Here is a 23,915-nt window from a genome sequence, read left to right as displayed (position 1 = left end):
CAAAAAAAAAAAAAAAAAAATCCGTCCATTGCCAAAAGTAGCTACTATAAATAGGGCAAGATGAGTGCTAGCTGAAAAAAAGAGGCAAATCATGATTATGCTTACTTCATATCTATTGTTTTCAACAAAGTTACAGCAGTTCATTTCAATTAGAGTTCTAGTCTTGGAAAGCTGAACTTCAGTTACTCATTTACACCTTTATAAGTAAAATCAAGAAAAAAAGGTTTTTTTTTAAAAAAACTGATAATAGTATTTTTTTTCTTTCTATTATTATCACTTGGTCGGACAAGATTGTGCTTTGAGAGCTGGATCAACCAATAGCTCGAGAATCTAAAGTGATGTGCACAAAGCATAAGCCTCACTTCTATATGCACAAAACTCACACTCATCTGTGATTTAATATGGGAAATATTTCTGCTTGCTGCTCACACATTTACTATGCATGTCATAATAAGTAACTAATGTCTATCCCGTGCCTCTGTCCTAGGAAAGTTTACAAACAAGGCTTTCTCTCTTGTCGCTATCTCCTGCAAAGTATGTCTAGTACATGTGGGGGGAAAGGAGTTGTAAACTACAAAGTGTTCAAGCATAGAAATACTTGAAGGAGCAAGACTAAGGCTAGGGAGATGGGAGGCTTCTCTTTGTGATGCTATGAGCAATTCCATATGCATATCGATATTCATGAATATTCACAGAGGCAGACACAAACAAGTGACTCAGCTTTCTGACTAGTGCTCTCATGGAGGACAGATGGGTCTAAAGGAGCATGACAGATACCTTGTAAGCAACAAGTGTTAAAGAGTGCCCTCTTCTATCCCCTTGTTCCTTAACAAGGCAAGTTTGAGGCAAATTTGCAGTAAGACCAGAAGCCACATAATAAATCAGCTGAACTTTTTGAAATTACGGTGTCTGGAACTGAAGAAAAGAAAAAATATTAAAAATTTCTCTGATTTTATCATCAAGATTTACAAGATTCTCAAGGCCCATCAGCAGACCAGCTAGTTTTGAAATGAAACATTTCTCTGTCAGGCATTCCTCTACTATTCAGAGCTAATTGTCAGTAAGTGACAAGAATTATCAAATCTCAAATTTACCACTTCTGATAGCACATCACATCAGCTTATCTGTCATTGTGATACACTGGGATTGTTGAATAATTTGTTTACAAATAAGACAACAATCTGTGCTAAAAGTTTTGCAGATGAATAGGTACACCTGGAGATGCATTGTCTCAGAATAGCCTGGGTACACTGAAAAACATCCTTTGCAGATAGATCATTAGTCAACAAGATGGCTTGTCTTCACATATCTGTTAGTTTGAGCTAAAATCCAAATGCCTCAAACTCCAAATAATGATGCTTTTTTTTTTCCACGTATGACTACTGATTCCCGTAGAGTTAGTATATCTTATTCTCAATTTCCATTCCTACTAGCAAGACTGATCTCTGTGCAAATGTCCTTTTGCATGACCTCTGCAAGAAAGATGCTGAAGTGTGCTCCACTCAAAAGCAAGGCAGAGGCAAGTGAGAGATTAAAACTTTACCAGAAAGTTTCTGGCATGGGTGGAGGAAAAGAAGTGTCACCCAGCCATAGGCCTGTCGCCACTGAGAGAAAGCAACCATTTCTGCATCGGCAGAGAATTTAAATAAAGAAGTGACTTCCATATATCCTTCCATGTTTAACTACTACTTAATATAATATTTATCTTAAAAGTTATGGCCTATCACATAATGCATCTTCAAAAGGGAAGGATATTTCCCTATCCCGAGCATTATTTTAAATGTCAGGGCCACTAGTTTCAAAAAATTAGCAGCAACAAAACCCTTTCAACACACAAATACCCACAATTAAGTTAAAATAAGTGCCAGAGCCTACTGTGCACCTTTATTCATTCCAACAGACTACTAAAAATCATTGCAACTCATTAACTAAGTAGCAAAGAATAATAATCAAATGAATATTTGGCCAAGGAAAAAATACTGCATTTATATTTGCCTAAGGCATGCCTTTAAAAATACTGAGATTTATACCTTATTCTAGCAGCTATGTACCTCAAGAGATTTAATCAGAAACAATGCACTTTGTACAGTTTTTAGTACTGCAAAAAGAAAAAAAGAAATAACATTTATACTAATTATATACACAATACATATGTCATATATACATATGCATACTATGTGCATATCTTATTCATGCTCAGTTATATATTGTTATATATGCAACAATATTTACTTATATACTTACTATAGTGACTATATATAACAAAGCATGCTTAGCATAAGTTACTGTACTGTATTGTATGTTGCTATAAGTGCAATTATGGTAAGTATACTATATAGTATATTTTGCACATATTATTTATTACATTTACTTATATATTATGTACTTATTCATATTATAATATTTACTCTTAATATAAATTATTCTTAAGGCTTTATCAGCGGAATTCTTCAAGACTAATTTGAGGAGGAATTTATACCAAATTCAGAAAAATGTCCTAAACAGAAACTAATATTTAGCCTTACTAAAAAGATAACTGAAGGCCATTTCATATTCACAATCATCTTGAAAACATGAATATGAATCAGGAGAATCCTGTGGGCCCATAAAAAAAAAAAAAAAAAAAAAAAAAGAATGAAAGAGGTCCAATATTACTTCTGCATGACCAAGTCCCTTTTTAATTTTTTTAGTTTAGTTTTCTTTAACTTTTAAAGTACTTGCCAGGTCACTAACAGGAACTAGGACTGGAGGGGATGGAACTGATTGATGTTTATGTCCCATTGGGTATACAGTGATGAATGACACACGGAAAAGAAAGGAAAATACACAATAACTAACAGCTTCAAATCCCATGGTTTTACATCATAGATTATTTTTTAGTCATTACCATGCCCTGCCTATTCTAATTCCTTTGCTGCTGATAGGAACAAACCTGTTGAGCATGAAATAATATCATTAAAGACTCACAAGACAGAAACAGAAAATACAGCAATAAAAAGACTCAAGTGCTATGGGGATGCAACACACCACAAACCAAAAGCAAGCAACTACTTGATAAGGAGATTCACACGCCCTGGCAAGATTAAGAAAACAAACAGATCAATGGTCTGCAATTTCACAGACTGAGATCACACAGTAGTACAGAAAAAGTACAAAAGGATGCCTGTCAAAAATAAGAGAAATGAAACCTCTAACCTTGTGCAAATCCTAGCTACTGCCAAACTTGATCGGCTCTTGTTTAACAAGCAGATCAGTAATTTCTGTAGATTAAAGCTATATACACTAAGTCAATATAAAAGGTGCTAATGCTTATTGTTGTGTCAGCTAATCATCATGCTCATTGCAGAAGCATCACCAGGAATTTAAAAAAAAAAAAAAAAAAAGGTTCACATTGGGAACGTTCAGAAAATCATTAGTCCTACATTGAGGGATGTACAAAATGAGGCAAGGGCAAAGATACAAGCAGATAGATGCGAGAAAAGATGAAAACAATATGTGATTTGTATATGTTAACATGATTCACAGAAAGCAGCACAATTCAGGCAAATCTTGAAAAAGTAATTCAACACAAAGAGCAGATGTATCTTGGAAGGGAAATTCAACAAATTCTGTAGTAAAAGGATAGAATAGTAGAATAATAGAAATGGTAGAACAATAGAAATGAAGCAGATAAGGAGATATCTACCTAAAGCACTGCAAGGACCAGAAAAGAATGAAATTAAAAGGTTAAATTACATATAGGAAGAAGTTTAGTACACTGATATTTTAGTAGTAACAGTGAGTATGGGTTCCTGGGAATGCATATACATTGCAATCATGGGGAGAACAAGGTTATCAAACAAATCCTTAGCTCTGAGAACAGGAAAATGGTAGTTCTGAAAATGTGTCAGAAAACTAGATAGGAAATACTCAAAAATAACAAGCAGGAGGATTAGGAGGACTGTTTACATTGTCCTCAGTGAAGCTAGGGACATTCTGGCCTTATCAAGTTACATACAAGTTGACAAAAATGATCAAGAACAGATAGCAACCACATAGACCAGACTGAAGAATTGCACATGGTGCTGGAGAGAGATCACCAAGTCGTGATTGAGGAGGAGGATTGAAAACAGCCCCTGAGGGGGCAGAAAAAAGTCCCCTGACATGACAAAGGAGCTTTGCAGAGGTGTCAGCAACCAAGGACAGGAGCTTAGTGCAGAGAAGGGTTATCACTTTAAACCGTCAAGAAGTCCGTCTGGATTCTGCATATCCCCTCTGGAGCTTGAACTGAGAGCAGCCCACTATTCACGTCCACACATGCCCATCTCTCCTTAAGCAGCTGCAGCACAGCCTGTTCTGCTCCACTGTCAGGCTCTGAACATCACAGCAGGTCTCCAGGTGTGGAGCCTAGTCTAAGCGAACTCATCTTGCCATTGACTTTGCACAGGAACACAGCACCCAAGAGGAGAGTGGAAATGATGGACTCTGGCAAGCCCAAAGAGGCTAAGCTCAGTGCTTTTTTTTTTTTTTTTTCTCTTCCAGAGTACAGACTTCAACAAGGAGTCTTCATTTGTTGAAACTCAGAAATAAGGAAGGTCAAAAAAATCCTGCAAAATTAGCTTTAGACATCAAACAGAAAAATAACTGATTCAAATGAGCACAAAATAGGACGTCTCTTTCTTTGATCAGTAGTGATACATACAACTACTGACATAATGTGATAAATGAAACAAAGCATAAAATAACAGACAAACATGAAATATACCGAGAATACAATTACCTACTTACAAATCCTGTGTGTTTATTGGACACCTACTTTATTTACCATAAAGTACTGGTAATAAACTACCGACAAAGACAAGTATGTTTTTTGTGACATTAGAAAACTATATTGTGCTCTAAAATGAATGAGATTTATCTGTACTGGAAACACTGTGGTATGCTACTAAGGCCAAAAAGTGATTCTCCACACTGAGAAATAACTATCAATGGAATTTAACACACATATACATTAAACTGTTAAAGGAGAACTGTTAAATGAAAAATTTCCAGAATAACTCAAGAGGATGGCAAAACCAGTGGCATGGAAATGTATTTTCTTGGTGCTAATTACTGAGAACAGAGAGAACTACAAACCTTAGTAATTATGCAACTTCCTCTGATAACAATGGCACAAAAAGTCTTATTTGTCAAAAGCCACGTCACAGTTCTGACTCAGAAAAAGTGCCTTTTGAAAAGATAAGTGCAGCTGTTTCAATGCTCTCTTATCCTGCTATATCCGTTTGAAGAGACTTAAATAAATTTCCTTGTTTCTACATCACTTCTTCATTTTTTTGTATCACTTAAATATAAAATTCCGAATATGAACTTTGGCACTACTGATTTATACATCGATTTTATTTAAGGAAAATTTATATATTTGTTCCATTTTGTAATAAAAATAACTTCGATGGCACTTACTAGACACGAAACAGCTAATTTGGCCATGAATAAATTCATGCTTTGAACATTTAGGCCTATATCAATGAATAGATCAAGAGCTTTTGAAGTATATGCAGTTGAGATCACATGTCTACAGCATCCTCTTTATAGCTCAATAACTATGAGCTATAGTAAAAGCATAGTTTTCCCGGTCCTTGCTGTTTTTTCCTCATCCTTTCAGTTGCTATGGTGTGCTATCAAAACCAAAAGAACTTCATGATTTTATTTAATTATGTAATAACGTGCATTTTAAAACGACAGTTTCATCATTTCAATGAGCAATGACTAACTCCTCTGTTGGGAAGAAAGGGAATAATCCTTCTTCATTACCGCAAAATGATTCAGCTCTGATACATTCAATAACATCACTTCTCACTTTTTTTTTCTCTCTCGAATGGAAGCATCCCAGCCTTGCCCTTCTAGCCCTGCTATGTGCTTTATGAAACAGAGGATACAGAAAAGCATTCAATGCTCTTGGAAGCTGTCATTTTTCAATTGTACGTTCCTCTTTGTTCATTCCTTGTCAGGTCTCTCCCTAGCTGCTTCCAGTCTTTGTTCTCACATATCACAGTCAACAAGCTCTTTTCATCTACAGTTATCTTTCATACATTTATGCACAAAGGTAAAGACTTAAAACCCAAAAGATTATATATCAAGATCAGGTGCAGAAAAGCCAAATATAAAGGAAGCACCAAAAAATGTAGTTTCTTTTTCTAATGAACTTTACTTTAAAACTAATCTTGCAAGACTTACTTGTATTCTAAAAAAGCAATCAAGAATCTAATCAAAGAACACATTAATTTTTATGGCTTGTCTCCTATGTGGTTGGCTATCTTTTGATTAAATTGACTTCAGTATGGTTTCACAGAAGATTAGTAAGAAGCAAAATAGGTTTCATGCCTGTTTTACAAACATATGTCTCTCTGTATTTGCAATGAGGACCTAGGGAAGGTCAAAATCCACTCTGGAGTAAATTTTGCCAGAGAGGTCACTTTCCCAAAAAAACCAATGTCCAATTCAGCAAACGAGTTTGGATAAATGTTTTACTATAGTTACTCGTATTATAGGGAGCTAGGACAAAGTACAAGGGTTTGGTTCACATGCTAGGTCATAAAATGGGCAACCTTTGGCAACTGGGAAACAGACATCAATGTAACAGCTCAACGAGGCTGCAAGTGTTCTCCAGAAACTCACACACCACTCCCTGCACACAAGGGAAACCATGATACATCCTAAGACAAGATCTCTGGCCAACTGACCTGTAAAGCAGCAGCTGACTGACCTCTGCATAGCCACAAACTACTTTATAGCCTATGCCACTGAGAGCCAGTCATCAAAAAACACCTGCAAGGTGTCAAAAACACCTACAACCCCTGCAAGGGTACATAGATTGTGCATATAAATCCCCTAAACTATGCTGTCTGAACAGGCACTCGGACCAGCACATTCGCCCTCCATTGCACCTTCCCTCAGAGAGCTACCGCAACAGCCTGCTGCAACGGGTTGTAAGTGCAAACATATAAGCATTAGCAGCTAACAACAGCACAGCAACTGACAAGAGTTAACATCATCTTGCCTGCCTGACATATATCCTCCTTTCTCCCAAGGCTATCATGTATGGGTCAAGATGCAGATTTCCTAAAGCCTACTTTAAAGCGAGGTTCATCTACAGTTTTATCCTCACACTGTCAGATTTCCTGACCCATAGAAAAAAACCTTTCCCATGCAAGGTCAGAAACAGGGCTCAGCTGGGTCCTGACGAGATAATGCTGCTGCATAGAAATTAGACGTCCTGGCACCTTCTCATGGCTGTAAAACAAGGAAGCCCTTGCTCACTCCTGCAGTCAGAGTTGGCACAGAGCACAGACACTTTAAAACACCAGTTTTCCAGGACTGCAAACAAAATCTTCCTCCACCACAGGTCTTCCTCAACAACAGGGGTTCAAGCAGAGTAGTATGCTCACTGAATCCTCAGGCTGCTCATCTCATGGGATAAATTCAAGCTTCCCATACAGCAGGCACGTCAAATGCATCTAAACTGATGAAGGCTGCCAAAGGAGAATGCTGGAATCCACTGGAACTATCCCAGGAGAAGGTCATGCTGGACTGGCCCAGAAAGCAAAGTAGCTCCTCAAAACCTTGAGTTGCATCCTCTGGATGCAAACATCTGCTCCCCAGAGAAGCTTTTGAAGAATAAGAGACTTTCTATCCTTCTATCCAACACAGGCTACAAAAACTCCAGAGGGAGGTGACATTAGATCCTAGAGGGAACTACAAGTGAATACAAATGGGCTTCATCTTCCCAGAGATACAAGATGTTTCCTAGCCTGAATAGCATAGATAGGATTTTAACACATCAGTTTTGGAAAAAAAAGAAGAGTATGTTTCCTATTCAAAAAGATTTGTCTTTACATAGCTTTAACTCCATTTATTACAGGAAGCAAGAATAAAGCCCAAAGTAGAGTTGTTAATAAGATAGATGTCTTTTATTTTTTGCCTCTTACATTGATTTATGGTCTGACTTTGCCGACCTGTATCATAGTTTCTCAAGTACGGGTTGAAGAAAATGATGGTTCCTTAGCTTTAGGGGGATTCTTGGTATCTTCATGTAAAATATTTCTCTGAAATCTAAGCAAGCAGTTTGAAAAAAAGGCATCTCATGGGTGTAAAATAAAGCTGCATACATACTGAACCATATCTTTGTCAGCCTATCATATCTCACTTGGTTGTTTAAACCCAGTGTATGTGTGGCTGCAACTACTGCAAAATATAAAACTGAATAGAAAGAACATCTGTATCTTTTTTCTCCCTTAAGCAAACATTGCTCTTGCAAAAGAGGTGTATTGATATCCCAAAATTGCATCCTTATCCTGCCAGTGATTACACTGTCTACCTGAATAAAACCATAATTTGTCACATAAATAATCAATATTTGAATAACAAAGATAATTATAGGGCCAGTGGGGAATTTATAGAGAGTGACTGCCACTTTATAAAATCATTTTCTGTCTAACAGGAGTTTTTTTATGAGGTATGTGCTATTTTCAGTAGGAACATAATCCATGGCTTTCTGCCACTGAATTCTTCCTCCAAAATATACACAAAATTTACAAAGCAGAATATTTGTCAGGAGGTGAAGAAGGAAGTGGCATTTAGTTATCTTTACTAACAAGATCAATTTCCAACCAAATATCAATTTAGCACCCCTACAACTAACAGAAAAACAGCAATGAAGCCAGTGAAGCAATGCTGTCTGCCTTCTGTTTTGCCATTATGAGTCATTCATTCACTATTATCCTGGGCTGCAGCTGCCATTTCTAATGAGGTTAATGAACTGTCCACTACGTTGCTTTGGCATTGCTGGTATATGGAATTGAACAACAGAGCATCACTTGGAAGAAATAGATGCAAACATTTTTGTGAGTCTACGTATCTGAAGCAGCACAACAGTCATTGTGCCCTTTCCTCTTTCTGCAGGAGTATGTCTTCCTGCATGTTTTAAAAGATTTCTTTTGCAAAATTACTCTAAGAAACATAAGAAATTATGTTACTATTATTAAGTATTCTCTTTTTTTTTTTTCTCTTGTGTAGGTTGCCACCATATATCCATCACTGTAGGATCTATATCTGTATAAATAAATACTCCTTAAAAGCAGACTTGGAGAAATAGTAGCTATTAAACTTGCACCTTAACTCTACTTTTCCTCCTGACAGCAAAAGTTCCAGGTTCAAACTTTTTCACTGATGTTAAATTGCAGGTTGATAACTCAGTTGTTGGATAGTATCATTTCCTATTGTGAAAAATCATAGCAGAATGACTACTTAAAAGCTCCTTAAATTGTCAGATTAGCAATTATGTGAAACTGAAGTGATAAACAGGGTCAGAATTAGTACTGTGCATAAAGGTATAATCACTGAGTTGGAATAAATTGGAAAGAACTAAGAACTGGAAAGTTCTTTTGTTGAGAAGGGAAAAGTCTTCTGACAGCTTGTTGAACAATAGCATGGCTTTTCCAAGTTGGCCAGCTTTGAAATCTGGCAATATTACACGTTGTCTTCCCTCTGCCCCAACCACAAAGGAAGGAGAGCAGAAGTATCAGCAGCAGTGAGACCCGAAATGTTCAAGAGGAAGAAGAACTTGTAAGACATTTACTTAGTCTGTCTGCTTCCCAGGGAGAAACTGCTACAATAAGATGAGTTTTTACAGTAAATTATTTTCACTTTCTACATAACAGTATTAATTGCAAGGTTACATAGGGCTTCTCAAAGCTAAACACATCAACATGTAAGACTGAACTCACATATGAATGATACATGGAAAAAAAAGTACTTTGAAACACTCGAGTATAACCAACTAATCTAGCTAGATCCATCTCTACTTAAGGACAACAAACTGTTCATTCTTAATACATACTCACCCACCTAGCTCCTGCTGAACGGAAGAGTAGGATGCAGTTTGTCTTCACTTCGAATCAGCCCATGGCATATTATCTCTGACTGCAAACCCAGAACACTACTGCTAAATTTGTATTTACAAACTCACTGAAAAGAGCATTTATCTAAAGAAGGGCATTACATCAAGCTCAGTAGATTATTTCTCAATTCATTTTTTTATGGGAAAAAAAAACCTTACACCTTTAATAGAAGAGAGAAAACAATAGCAAAGTGGGACAAATGACCTCCTGGTTGAAAGCAGATGAGGATAAATAAACTTAACAGGGTTTGCTGAGTGTGATTTTGACAGACATTCACCCTTCTGAGATTCTGAATAAATATGTAAAGCTCAGGAAATGCAAATCCTGTAAGAGCATTTTATGAGAGAAAAATATAAATAACAAGCACAGTAGAGAATGAGCATTATCTAAGCTATACTATTATATATGTATATACTTATTGACTATACACATTGCACAACTGTACACATCTACATAGTAAGGTATTGTATATCATATCTTTCCATATTTTGATATATTTTTCTCCATTGAGTTAAAAACCTATGTTGACATAACAAGGAATTTGTGGATAAGAATACTGGACTTAAAGTGACCATAAAACCACCACCAGAGCAAAACACCTTCTCCAGGAAATGGGTCAGAGAATCCAAGGCAAGCTTCTTTATAGCTGGGGCCTCCAGACTACCTGCCTTCTATTACTTCAGTTAATTACTCTGAATTACTTCTCCCACACTGAATAATCTAAAACTTGATTAAAAAAAATCATTAGGTCCCAGATTACATCATTAAAGGGCTTGGATTTCCAGTTTTCATATGGCATATTGTAATCTGATTCCAGACAGTTTTAAATAACTTGTATCATTTTTCCAGGAATGTGTTCTGTTATTTATCTTGCCACTGAAACAGATTTCGAACAGCTCCCACTAAAATCAAGGAATGTCCAGTGCGATCAGTTATATGTATTCTGGCCCTCAATTTTTCATGTTACTTACTTTGAAATGGGAATCATAACTACTCATCTTTCAAATGCTTTGATATCCTCACACACTGACATTGAAAGTCAGTATTTTTGTAGCCTGAAATAGGAAACATTCCTTCTTACACTTCATGATACAACCAATTATGTTTTTATTCAAATTTCCAGAGGGCTATGAATAGTGCTTCAAATGGGTTCCTCCCTCATCCACCTGGAATCAACCAGATGGTAGCAAGGAATAATTACTATTTATTAACTCTATATTAAACTTTTCAGAGAATAGTTTTATGAAAGCCCATAAGGTCATATACTTGATGCAGTCATTAATCTTCTCTGGGCATCTTTAATCAAGCAGTTCCATCAGAGTCATTAAATAATATGTTAGGTCTCCACTCTGTAATTATTATGGTGTTTTGTTTTTAAGAACCAATACGCTACAGAATGATTTTCACACACAAAATTCTTTTTCGCCCCAGATGACCCCTAGATATAGCTTCATTTTATAAATCTAAAGTAGATTTTTAAAATAATTTCTGAGTCTGTGACAAGAACACCCAACCAGAGAATATGCACTTGAACAATTTCTGTTCCCCTCTTAAGTACAAGTCCAAAGTAGTCTTTGTTTCACATAAATCAAAAAATATACCCATGCATGAATGACAATATATTTTTAATATGGATCTGCAAATAAAATATATGCATTACCTTTATCACCTACTTGAAAATTATGGCATGGGACAGGAAGTGAACATAGAAAAAAGATCTAAACTATAGCAAAGAAATCCACCATATATGTTTTAGGGAAGAAGAAAAGTGTTGCTTAAAAAAATGGAGATTTGTGGAAGAAAATACCCATAGCAAGCTTTTTAAAAGTTTCTTAGGAAAATACAACAACAGAAATTAAAAATATTGGTTTGTTGTCCTTGCTTCTGGGTTCTGCCTTAACTGAGATCTAAGATGGGCTGTCAAGAAAACAAGCAGCCAAATGCTTAGGGGAAGCATGGCCAAAATAAACATTTGGAGTTGCTATGTTAATATACTTTAGCTAGGCCTGTGAAAAAGTATTTTCAACAGAACTCTACTGGCAATTCTGTCGCGTGTAAAAAGGACCTTAGCAAATTCTTCACATAGGAGACACCCCCACAACAGGTATTGCAGAGAATTCCTCCAAAATTGGGATAATATTTCTCATATGTTCTGGAAAAGTCTAATTTTTATGCTAAGGGTGTATACTTTTTCTATCAGGATGATAAAGATGCCAGTCAGGCTGCAGGTAGATGGTTAATTTGCAGACTTGCAGATTAATATTCTGGATGAACAGCCTGAAAGGCAAATGTGATGTTCATCACTGATTCATGCAATCCATTTCTTTTCCCCGTGCACATGTTCCAACTTTACTAGTTCTTGTTAATTCACCGTAATTAACAACTAAATTAACAACTCTCCACTTTTGTGCAGATTTCAAAAATGTGCTTCAAAATTAAACTTTAAATTTTAAAAAATAATAAAAAAAAATGCTGTTATCAAAATCCATTATGTTATTTCTGTGATGCATTTTGGATTATTAGATGACTGTGCTGTCCATATGTGACAGTAGTGTAACTTTTTTGTTTGTTTTTTCTTTTTTTTTTCTTTTTACTTTTTCATTTCTTAAGAGCAATAATGCAGGCTTTTCCACTTCAATAAGGTAAGAAATTATCATGTACAAAACAATTGTTTCTACATTCTAGTGAACACAAATCAGGGAAGTTGTCCTGAGACAACAATTATAATTTCATATTTAATATTTTCCTTCATTGGTAGTGACTTTGACAGAGATAGAGGAAGAGATAATCCTTTTGAAAGGAAATGTCATCTGAAGAATTGTTACTATTCATAATGTAATTTCTGGAAGTGCACAGCCAGCTCCTTTTCAGACAACTCAGTGGTCTTGAAAATTTTCAGAATATCCTCTTGCCTTCCAAATTCACTTATTAGAAAAAGTTTTCTTTTGTCTTGAGATGGAGATCTGAGAAACAAGCCAATCCAAGGATCCTAAATGAACCCAATTCTGCATGCTTTTGCACTTTTAGTAGGATATTCTTTACTTCAGAAACCAGATAGTTTATGCATTATTGCACTAGTAAACCAAACCAGAAATGAGCTGGAGAGGTCAAAAGTAATAACACCAGCACATCTGATTGTCAGAATCTACAATTGTTTTCAAAAACATTTCTTTCTGAAAGGATAGTGCAAACACTAAATTATAAATAACTGGATCACATTTTGCTACAGTGTGGGGAGGCGTTTCGAATCGATGTGCCTCATTTACTTCATGGAGTTGTGAAATAACTCCAAATCAGGAACTTGAGCAGATGCTGCCCGAGAAACCACGTTATTGTCCTCAGAAACCAGGCAGTGATGCACACCTGGCTCTCACCCTGTCTAGAAGTTTGGATGCAGTTGGGCTTTCACCTCACTTGAGGACTCAGACATGCTACCGCCTACTACAGGCAGAGGTGGTCAGATGCCTGATAAGTTTACAGAAAGTAAATGAGAAGAAATAAACTTTTTAAATTGCCAAAAGACTAGCAGCTAAGAAAAAGATATTACATTTTCTCTGAAATAATTCAGATTTTTTTTAACATAATTGCTTCCAAGAACTTCAAATTATGTGATATAAACCTCTTGATATGGGACCGACATCTGAACAAATAGAAAATAAACTTGTTTTTGTCTCATGACCAGTTACAGTCAAGAATGATGAAGAGAAAGGTCACCTTTGAAGGGTTATCCAGAGACAGGTAAATTCTTAGATACCTGGATTATCTTTTCTGCACTTAACCAGCCAACAGAAACAGTGAAGAAATGAAATTCAGTATCTAAATATCCTGTTCTATACTCATTAAGTTATGCCACAATGTGTGTGTGTACAGAATATCAGAAAACATTTTTTTTGAAAACATTGTTCTCCACATAAAGACAACTAGTCATATTGCCTATCATTTGAAATGGCTTAAAGAAGGATCCATGAATGAGTATCAAGAAGAATAATGCTTTTAAATAGCCATTTTTAAGATTTAAATTTTTAAATTCTTAAATGCTCAGTTTTAGGTTTTAACATGATATTAATATTCAATAGCAGGATCTTGGCTCATTAACATCTTAGGGTAACATTCTTAAGCACATAAAAACTGACCAGTAGTCAAAAGCAAATTGTTGAGGCCACTTGTTCTATTTTAAATTGCAGCTACATAAAATGCTGTTAATATTTTCCTCGGTGCTTGAAATTTTATCTTATTTAAGGAGAGCCAAAATCAGCTTCCTATTCTGTTCTGCAAACATACCACTATTTTATTTCCCAGTTATCTGTGAATGTTATTTTTCCCTTCCAGTAGGATAGACCAGATGTTTAAGCCTATGCTTTGCTGTCAGCACTGAGCAGCTAACTGTCTCATTAATTTAACTTTCATTTCTTTTTACGAGGAGTGTCTGCAAGTGTCTATGTATCAGCAGTTGTAGCAGTATGCAGTTTGCTGCCAGGGGACAGAGCCATTAATGCAACCGAGACAAGACAGATGGCCACTTGTCATCCCTTCCGTGGCACTAAGGTAGATGGGGAAGGATTCCTTGTGGACTGGATGCACTTAGCCTCATTTGGGCATGTAATCCCTGAACGGAATAACAAACTCATTGGATGTCACTAGTTAAGTGAGATGTTATCCATTCTGACACCTTCATTTTGATTTGCACTATGGCACAGTATGACTCAAAGCTGAGAGTAATACTTTCTTCACAGTTATCACAATTTATTAATCTGTACAGAAATTCTAAGGGAAATCATCAACCTTTATTCCTTTCATAGCATTCCTTTATTCCTTTCATTCATAGCATGGTTTTATCTACTAGTAATTTTTGCAAGACTTAAAATTATTTCAAGTCTTTTTAGTTTTCTTCTTTCCTTAAACGGCATGAAGCAAGATGCCTATGTTATCTTCATAACATAGCACAAGGTACATAGTACTATAAGTTCTCTAAAGAGTTTAATACTCATGGGTATTACCTAACTTCACTATCTACTTTAATCATAATAACATTTAGAAACATTCCAAATTATCTTTTTTTATAATGCATATTCATCTATAACAATGAGGTTAACTTTTAGCAGTTTTTTTCCAGTCAAATCAGGTTACTTTCACATGGCTGTCTTTTTTTTTTTTTTTTTTTTTAATATATATATACCTTCAGGCCTGCCACACAGTTTGCTCACAAAGAATTTGTAGAACCAAAGAAACAAACAGAACTGCAATCCTACACTTTTCTTTCATCTTCTGAAAACAGAGAGAACAATTTTCTTTTTAAGAAAATCTATTAACCTACAAATTCCTTTCCAACTATGGTGTTCAGATGCCATTGCTATTTCAAAGGATATCACCGTATCACCGTTTTTGTTCCATTCTGACTGTTCAGTAGGCCAGTTAGTTTATGCAATTATAAAGCTTTCTCTTGAGATGGAAGTAAACTAGCGACTAAGAGAAATTTAGACTCTCTCTACTACCTCCATCTATGTTGGAAAAAAAAGTCCATTTTTTGTATTCTTTGGAATTTGTGCTTGTTCTTTGCAGATTTGTGGATCACGGTATAGCTCCACTCATTTCTTCATTGGCACAGACAGTTCAAGCATTTGCTTTGCTGTCAAAAACCACAACTGACTTGACTTGGTTTACTACATTTTATGGTAACCCCAAACAATAAAATGTAACAGAGAGAAAACTATAAGGCAGTATTGAGTAGTTGGGTTGCAGGAGGACTGGGAACAGGTTCAGGTTGACTCTTTTGTGAAAATACAGATCACTGCATCATACTCTTTGAGATATAAAAGATTATTATTTCTATCCAAGAAACAACCTCTATAATTCAAAACAGCTTACTCTTTCCATTTTACCTTTCATCACAATACTGTGCAGGTTACACAGGTAAAGTCCCATTTTAGCTTTACAACTGAATAAAAAAGAAAAAAAATATATTAAGAAGGGCAAAAATCATTAGAATGAAACAGAGCTTGGGTTATTTTATGCAGCAGTAACATACTAGCAGGCCATAAAGCAATAATATGCTTAATATGCATAAAGCCACTTGGTTTGTCTCCCTGAAATTATTTCACTCCTTTCATATCCATTATTTCTCATATTATCTTTTCATCTATTTATCCTTTTGCTTCAGTACTTTCCATGTTATAATTCTCCCTTGCTTTCCCCCCCACACTCTCTCTCTCTCTCTCTCTCTCTCTATTGCATTCATCTCATTCATCAATATCAAAGGAAGAAGTTATCAGGATCTGTTTATTCATTTCAAGTCTTGAATCACATGATTCAGCACTATCTAGTGTTCTAAAGCTTATCACTATTTAATGTATTCCAAATTTTAGTTCAAGTCTTCCTACCTAGAATCCAACTAGATTAATCAAAATTCTGGAATTGCAGATCAGACCATGGCAATACGGTTACAAAAGCAAGCTGTGCATATCAAAAATAATCTCAGTTCTTGACCTCCATTTGCACAGGAGACTGATGCTCTTCACCTGCCAGAGAACTTCAACACTGGCTGAGAATGGTCATCTTTATCACTTAAGACAGACACATCTTTTTCTTAAATATCTACAAATATCCAAAACAAAGACATAATTATGAAGAAAGTTAGAGAGAAGAAATTGCATAGGTACAGTTAAAACAGCATGTAGATTGGAGAAAAATCTTAATCTGGGCTATTCATAAGAAGGAAAAAAATAAATGAGGTAGCTGCAAAGAAAACTGGCACAGAAATGGATTTAAATGTTTAAATAACTTACAAATCTATAATATTTGTCATTGTAAGATGATTTAATTGGAATTTGTTTTTAACTAGCTCACTGTGGTTTAGCATGGCTGTGGAAAAAATAAACCAAATTGAAAACAAAGCAAATAGGTCTATTAATGAAAGTGGCTATAATTAAGAAGAGAAACTGAAGGAGCTACACAGATGAGAACTAATATTAGACAGACTTAGACAGAGAACAAACCCACCCCTGCTCTTTAAGAGACATCCTGACAGAGGATGCTTTGGACACTGAAATGATACCAGATTTGTTTTCACTAATGAACAAGAAAATCATGAATGCACACTACTTTAGAAAATAAAAGACTAAAAAACTACTAGAATCTATAAATATTTTCCCAGTGACAGTGAAGGGAATTATTCAGAATCTGTGAAAATGGTAGAAAATTTATTAAAGGTGTTATAGAGAGAAATGTGAGTCATATTCTTTACTAAAAATCCTTTGATAGTAGTGATATACTATAAATGAAAATATTCAAAAACAGTTTAAATAGCATGTTAGTGGCCAAGATGCAGTGATCAGTCTTACAGCAACACATGGCCCAGTGATATTAAATAAGCAACCCTTCTTCTGAAAGCAATCTTTCTCTGCCTCTCTGTAAATCAGTAAAACACACAGACTTCTAAGTTTTAGTGGAAAAAAAGACACAGCGGAGAATATTAGAAGCAGGTTTAAAAATGTGAAATTTTTCTTCCTTACTAAATCAATTCTAAGTAAGTGGGATTATAGATAAAAATGAATGGGTGATTCAATTTTCATAATTCAATCACACCTTAATGATTCTTCCATTTTAATTTGTTTTTCCATTGCTATTCATTCCTTGGTTTCTTTGCTGAGATTAGCATGAATACACTAGGATGTTCACCATGTGTTAGAGATGTTATTTTTCGTTATGCTTGACATTCACCTGCAAATATCTGCAAAGCTCCAATAGCATCAATAAAGAGTAATAAATCCTCCTGAAAATTACAGTTTTACTATCACAATCTGTAAATCAACCTATGACAACAGCTTTAAAAAGAAAGCATTAGCATAAGTATCACTATATCTTAAATATTAAGTACATAAGCACTATAATTGAATTTCTTGAATTTAAAATTGCTGTGTTTTTCAAGAGGCATACTATTATCTGCTCTTATAGTGTTGTATATAGAATATTTATGCCAATGCTCTTTTAATGTAATGTAAATGTAGTTAATTGCCTGTATTTGTTGGCTGTGTTTGTGGAAACAAATAGCTTATTTTACTGAGCGCTTTGCAACATACTATTTCAGAAGCTTATCCAATAAAATTCTAAGATACTATTTTTGTCACAATAAATTTAGTTATTTTTTAACAAACCTAAGAATTGTCTTTGCATAAGTCTAAAATAAAGTATTAGCTTGGGTAGCCCTTTCTGCATCATGCAGTATGTGACTTGCCTGAATAGTGCTTTCCTGTTAAAAAGTGAACAGTAGCGTCAAAATCAGCATGAGTCACTGGAAATCTTAAAATAGACACTACCAAAACTTGGGCTGATTTTTTTATTTTAGACTGGGTCCTAAAGAGGCACTCAGGAGCAAGTTTTTGGTTGTGAAAAAAATTAAAAATGCAAAGTTCCAGAGAGTCACAGATAGGCCACAGCCATACTGCTCAACCAGGGGCTGAGGGTCTATCAAAGCCAGTTCCCATCATTGATGCATCCATTTTCAATAGTGATCTTGCCAGTAATGAACTGGCTCCTATCTCTAGGAGGCAACTTGGTTCTGGGAAAGCGATAAGTGACATCATTCCACAAACAAATTTCATACCTAAAAGGAAATGTTTTATATCTCACTGTACAATCAGTAAATCTCATCCTGAAAGACTATAATGTTTAAGTGTGGCTTCACATGTACTTTTCATACAGATTATTGGATTCAACCACAAGGATGCCTCAGAAGCCATGTAACATGAAAGCTGAGGTTCAAGAAAAATGCTGCTTTATCTCACTTAAATTTGTTTCCAAAACAAAGAGGTCTTGAAACATCAGTCAAAATAACTAGTTAAACATTTCTCAGTAAAATCTTCTACACAGAAAATGGTGTGTGCGTGTGTGTGCACGCACATGTCTATGTCTGTGTGTTATAGGAAGACTCTTCTCATGATTTACATCCAAAAAGGAATGCTGTTGCCTTCTCTGATTTCCAGATCAAATATGCAACACCCAAGAAAAGTAGATCAACCTCCCCACCTGGGTGGGGTTAAATTTGAAAATAAACCAAGGCTGCAGCACCAGCCTATGCCATCTCTCCATCGCCAGTCCCCAACCCCACACTCTGGCTTCAAGGGGGACTGGAGAGAAATTTAAACTTGAATCTCATTGGGATCCCAGTTTCACACTAGCAATGCTCATACTCAGCTAAATTGAGCAGGATAGAAGACTTTAGGATTATTATTCCTTTGTTTCAATGCATCTTACTTGAATATTGGCACAGTTTCTTTTATGATAAAGTTGTAGCCTGTAAGGAAATGAGGTGGAGAGACAGAACAGCATGAAGCCCAGGAGAAGAAAAAAAAAAAAAAATCTTCCAGCAGGCTAAGACTATCTTGAAATGGGTATAATTAGATTACTAGGAGATTAATAAAAATACTTCCTAAAAATAAGAATACTCCAAGAAAGATCTCAGATGGTACCCAAAGCAACTTGATTCCATTCTGAATCTGTCTTTTTATTTGTAAAGACTGGCATTACAATCAAAAAGGACTCAAAATGGAGTGATGTACACATCATTGGTGTTTCATGATGCAACTGATGGAATCCCTGAATGGATATTGCTTCAGCTTTGATTTTAAAAAATAATTTAACGAGAAAATCTTCAACTCCACTGTCGATCACAGGTGGCAGAAATGAAAGAAACTAAAAGAAAACAAATCTACTGTCAAATTCATAACATATACATTGTTGGCTGATGACACTCGTTCCAAATGTACAATAAAGCCCACAACACTTTATTACTATGAATATATTATTGTGAATGTTTTTCTCATGTTAATCAACTTGCTTCTGAAGGTTGTTTTTTTGATTGTTTTAAACTTGCATAATAAACATGCAATGAAACATTTCTTGTTAAAGTGTTTTTTGCAGTCTTCTTGTTCTTATACAAAGATTTCATAAAGTTGCAGTGTTGCATCAGAGCATTACCAAAATAAGAGCAAGAGCTAAAGAGGAAGGTGAAATTATGTTGATGAGAATAACCTACTCTTGTCCTGAGACACTCCAGTCTTTTTAATAAGATGTGCACAACCAAAACAGTTCCTCTCAAACACACTAAGAACACAAAATAATTATTTACTTGGAAGAAAAGGAGAAATGTAAAGAAAAAAAAAAGATGTCACCATGCACTCATCTTCTGCATAGCTCAACCCACATATAGTAAGGCACTATTTCCCCACAGTTTAGTGTCCACAACAATCTTTTACAGTGCTCTGTGAACTACATATAGTTCCTTCCAGGATGATGAAATAAATAGACTGAATGAGTGTTGCTACCATGGCACCCCATGTGTGATCTCATAGATAAGGGCGTCATCTGGCAGTTTCAGAAATAAGCTGTCTTAAGTCTCTTTTTTTGTGTGTACATGTTATGCATACGGATATTTTGTGTGCATGTGTGTATGTGTGAGTGGTTTGTTTTCCAGAGTTGCTGTTAGTTTTCATCGTTCTTTACTCCAGTGTTCTCAAAGCAAATACACAAGAAAATAAAAGCGCAGTAAGGTCATTAAAAACAGAGCTTTGGTGCTCTAAAAAGTACATAGCTTTGGGAATTTAAGAAATCTTTTAGATATTCCCAATAGAGCTGGGAAACACATGGACATATTTTCGAGTGGAAATCCTCATTTCTGCTTAGTTTAACTGGTCTTCATATTGTTTTCGGAAGCAATCACCAGCAGGGAAAAACTCCCAGCAGCGTTCTTGGTACATTTTCCATACATATGATTCCTGCAAGAAACAAAATGTAAATAATTAACTTGATTCAATCAGATAGTATCGAGCATGTCTTTTTTTTTCTTTCTTTTTTTTTTTTTGATTTCTATGCTGCTGCACTTTTCTGATTCTGTTTATATCAGTTTGCTGTATAACAACCTTCAAATTATGTAAATTATTTTGTTCAGTTTAGAGTAGGTTTTTGATGCTTGTTACCCGCTCAAGTGCACTGCAGAAAAAGACCAGGCAGTTTAGCTGTCATTTCACATGCAGGAACATGGTAAAGCTCAAGTAAACCTGATCAAAAGACCAAACAGCAACATAAGCAGAATATTTTCTTTCACAGAAACTCATGTAAATTTCTTTATTAGCCGTTTAAAAACATGCCTACACAGAGTAAAATGGGCTTTATTATTATTTTAGATTCAACACCTAAGTGCACATTTTAGTATACAAATTTCATGTAAGAAGAGATATCTGTTTCTCAATTTATGTAGTATGAAGTAATCTCTAAACTTATATTTTAGTATTAAAACTGAATAATCACTAGAAAAGACACTCTGGTTTTGGTGAGTATAGTTATTTAGACTACATACATAATATACCAATCAAAAAAGCACATATAAATGCTGCAATATTATACCTTAAAAATTAAGGAGAATATTTCTATCTTTTTTAATAAGAAATTCTCAAAGGAAAGATGGATATTCAAAAATAACAAAGGAAATATATGCAAACTTTTACTTCACCCAGCTAAGAAGATTTAGGAATGGAATATATTTATAGCTGTGTAGTATATACACTGGAGTTCAAAAAGAGCAACTTATATAAATTTATAATGTATCATCCCTGTGATACAGATCTGTGACTAGGTATATGATGCTTTTCATCTGGTGACTTTCTGAGCTGCAACATTCACTCAGAATAGCTGCAAGGCTCTCACTAGAAAATCCGCTAGTCTCTAAATTTGTTACCTTTTTAACTGACAAGTGTAGCTAAAGGAAGCTGGAGGAAGCATTAGAAGCTTAAAAGAACAATGAACAGCAAGGAAAAAAAAGCTCTGTGAAAAAATTTCTCACAGGTTTCATTTCAAACAGACGCACAAGCTCTTTCATTTGGACTCAGTTTGCCTTTCACAGATATGCAATAAAAGAGAGAAGTTATTTGAAAAATGGAGAGTCCCATTCTTCTAAACAGTTCTTTGGACTTTGGTTGTCCATCTTTGAGCATCTCTTCTGCAGTACTTTCTATTCCGAGTTTGTCTTCTGATCTGTTATTTGTAAAGTATGATTCTCCCCCCCAAAATATAAACTCTAATCAAAAATAATGACAACAGAACATCTAAATGTCCCAAGAAAGCAAGACTTTACATTTCTCTCTGTTGATTCTCTTTTTTTTACATTTTGCCCTTCAGTATCATACATCTGGTATACAAGATTTTAAGTTACTTACCATATAGGGACCAATGCATTAGAATATTCTTAGTTTTGCTAAACCTGAATTATTTTGATGATTTATTATTAACTTCTGGCAGTCACAGGGTTGTTTACTTACCTGACCTGTATGCTCTGTTTCATCTTTGTTAATAAGATACATCAGAAAAAACCTAAAAGCAAAGAAATACTTAGTATGAATAAAATGTTTTGAACCATTAGGCAACTCACAGATGTGTATTTTTGCATATGCATAGAGAATGCATATTTTTCATTTTCAGTTGCATACAACAATATAATGATGCTCTTGTAATTATAAATTTCAATATGTTTATGATAGCATTCCCAGATAAATTAAATATAATTTCCCAACACCTTTGATATTTACTCATCACTCAATGAATAGTATGCCAAAATGCAAGAGATTCAGTTTGATTTCCAGCAGTTAACTACTCAGCTTGAGTGAAGGATTTCTAAGCTTGACACTCTCTTATTTGCAATACTACTTTGGAGGTGGAAACAGAATGCCAAGGAATAGTCATTGAAACGTATTTTTTAATGAGTAAAAATGGAGATATCTTACTAGAAAATATAACTCAAGATCAACATGAGCAGAAAAAAAAAAAAAGTAATTTTTAAAATAGATTAGGTTTGGGGGGTTGAGTTATCTGACACACTTAGGTGCACACTTAACTACAAAACTCTTATCATTAAAATTTTTAATTCATACAAAACATAAATTTTAATAGGATATGATATTTATGTCTGGCACAACAACCATTAAGTTTAAATCCTTTCATTGCAGCAAAAAGGTACCATGTATTGTTTCCAAGTAACATCTTTCTCTCTAATGTTATTTTTTAAAAGGATTAAAACTGATCACTCATTTTTGTGGGAATTCTAAAAAATATTCAGTCTGAATTAGACATGAAGCTATTAAACATTTCTGCATGGACAGGGAAAATCTGAGAAAAAAATAGCAAAAAGTGGTCTTTTGCCATGTGCCCATCAGCTGCGACTGACAACTAGTAAGGGCAGATATTCCTATATCATTTCTGCAAAAGGCAGAAGAGATTTGTTTATAAAGAATGAAAGGAATACATCTATTATACAGTTAGACAAAAAAAAAAGTGTATTTCTAAATATTCACTTTCAAGCACTTCATGGAACTTAGTAAAACACTAAACCAAGAAGGAAACAGGGAAATGAAGTTTGTTCATTCTCTGCTCCTGTCTCCACAGAACCACATCTCTTCCCTAAGTCACAACAGCTTTCCTAGTGACAGGTTTTTTTTTTTTTTTTTTTCTCACAGATCCTATCCTCCTTTCACTTGTTCATTCAGACAACACAGGTGCATATCAAAGCCACACAGTACTGAGTCTTCCCTAACACAGTGAATTAGATACTTGCACGCGCTGCAAGGGTCATGAGTGAGCAAGGGTTCGTTTTTACTCGACTTACAAATAATTGGCCAAGTTGTGCTCCTGTAGCGTGTGTGTTTCAAAGCCATGGGGCACTGTATCAAAGTAGTCATTTCCTATTCCACAGATAAAGCATTTTGTCTGAAAGAATGAAGAACAGAACACTTCAACACTATGTATGACTTTGCACCTCTTGGAGAAATGCTCAGGAAGAATGTAAGAAGTTTCTCAGAAATGGCCATTCATCACATACAGTATGTGCCAAACAAAAAAGGCCTTTCATTTAGGGAAAACTTCAATGGATGCTTCATTGACATTTTCACATAAAGATTAACAGAAGAAAATCAAGAAATGAACTATAACATGATGTCA

The 23,915-nt window shown here is 35.1% G+C and overlaps 1 protein-coding gene across 1 annotated transcript in view; it reads right to left on the bottom strand.

The window, feature by feature from the left end:
* Positions 1-19,409: 19,409 nt before the first annotated feature.
* The window catches only part of RYR2 (ryanodine receptor 2), a 362,813-nt gene continuing 358,307 nt past the window's right edge, over positions 19,410-23,915 (bottom strand). The window contains exons 101-103 of the mRNA XM_088522870.1: positions 23,584-23,684; positions 22,244-22,295; positions 19,410-20,704 (exon numbers count right to left, since the gene is read on the bottom strand). Of these exons, the coding sequence (XP_088378996.1) occupies positions 20,609-20,704; positions 22,244-22,295; positions 23,584-23,684 (249 nt within the window). The 3' untranslated portion in view covers positions 19,410-20,608. The remainder of the gene's footprint in view (positions 20,705-22,243; positions 22,296-23,583; positions 23,685-23,915) is intronic.

The sequence above is a fragment of the Tinamus guttatus genome, unplaced genomic scaffold (genome assembly GCF_059628265.1).
Source record: "Tinamus guttatus ecotype Peru unplaced genomic scaffold, ASM5962826v1 Tinamus_guttatus_pri_ptg000011l, whole genome shotgun sequence".
Taxonomy (NCBI): domain Eukaryota; kingdom Metazoa; phylum Chordata; class Aves; order Tinamiformes; family Tinamidae; genus Tinamus; species Tinamus guttatus.
Note: the sequence above shows the minus strand (reverse complement) of the source record. Positions and strands in the feature narration are given on the sequence as shown.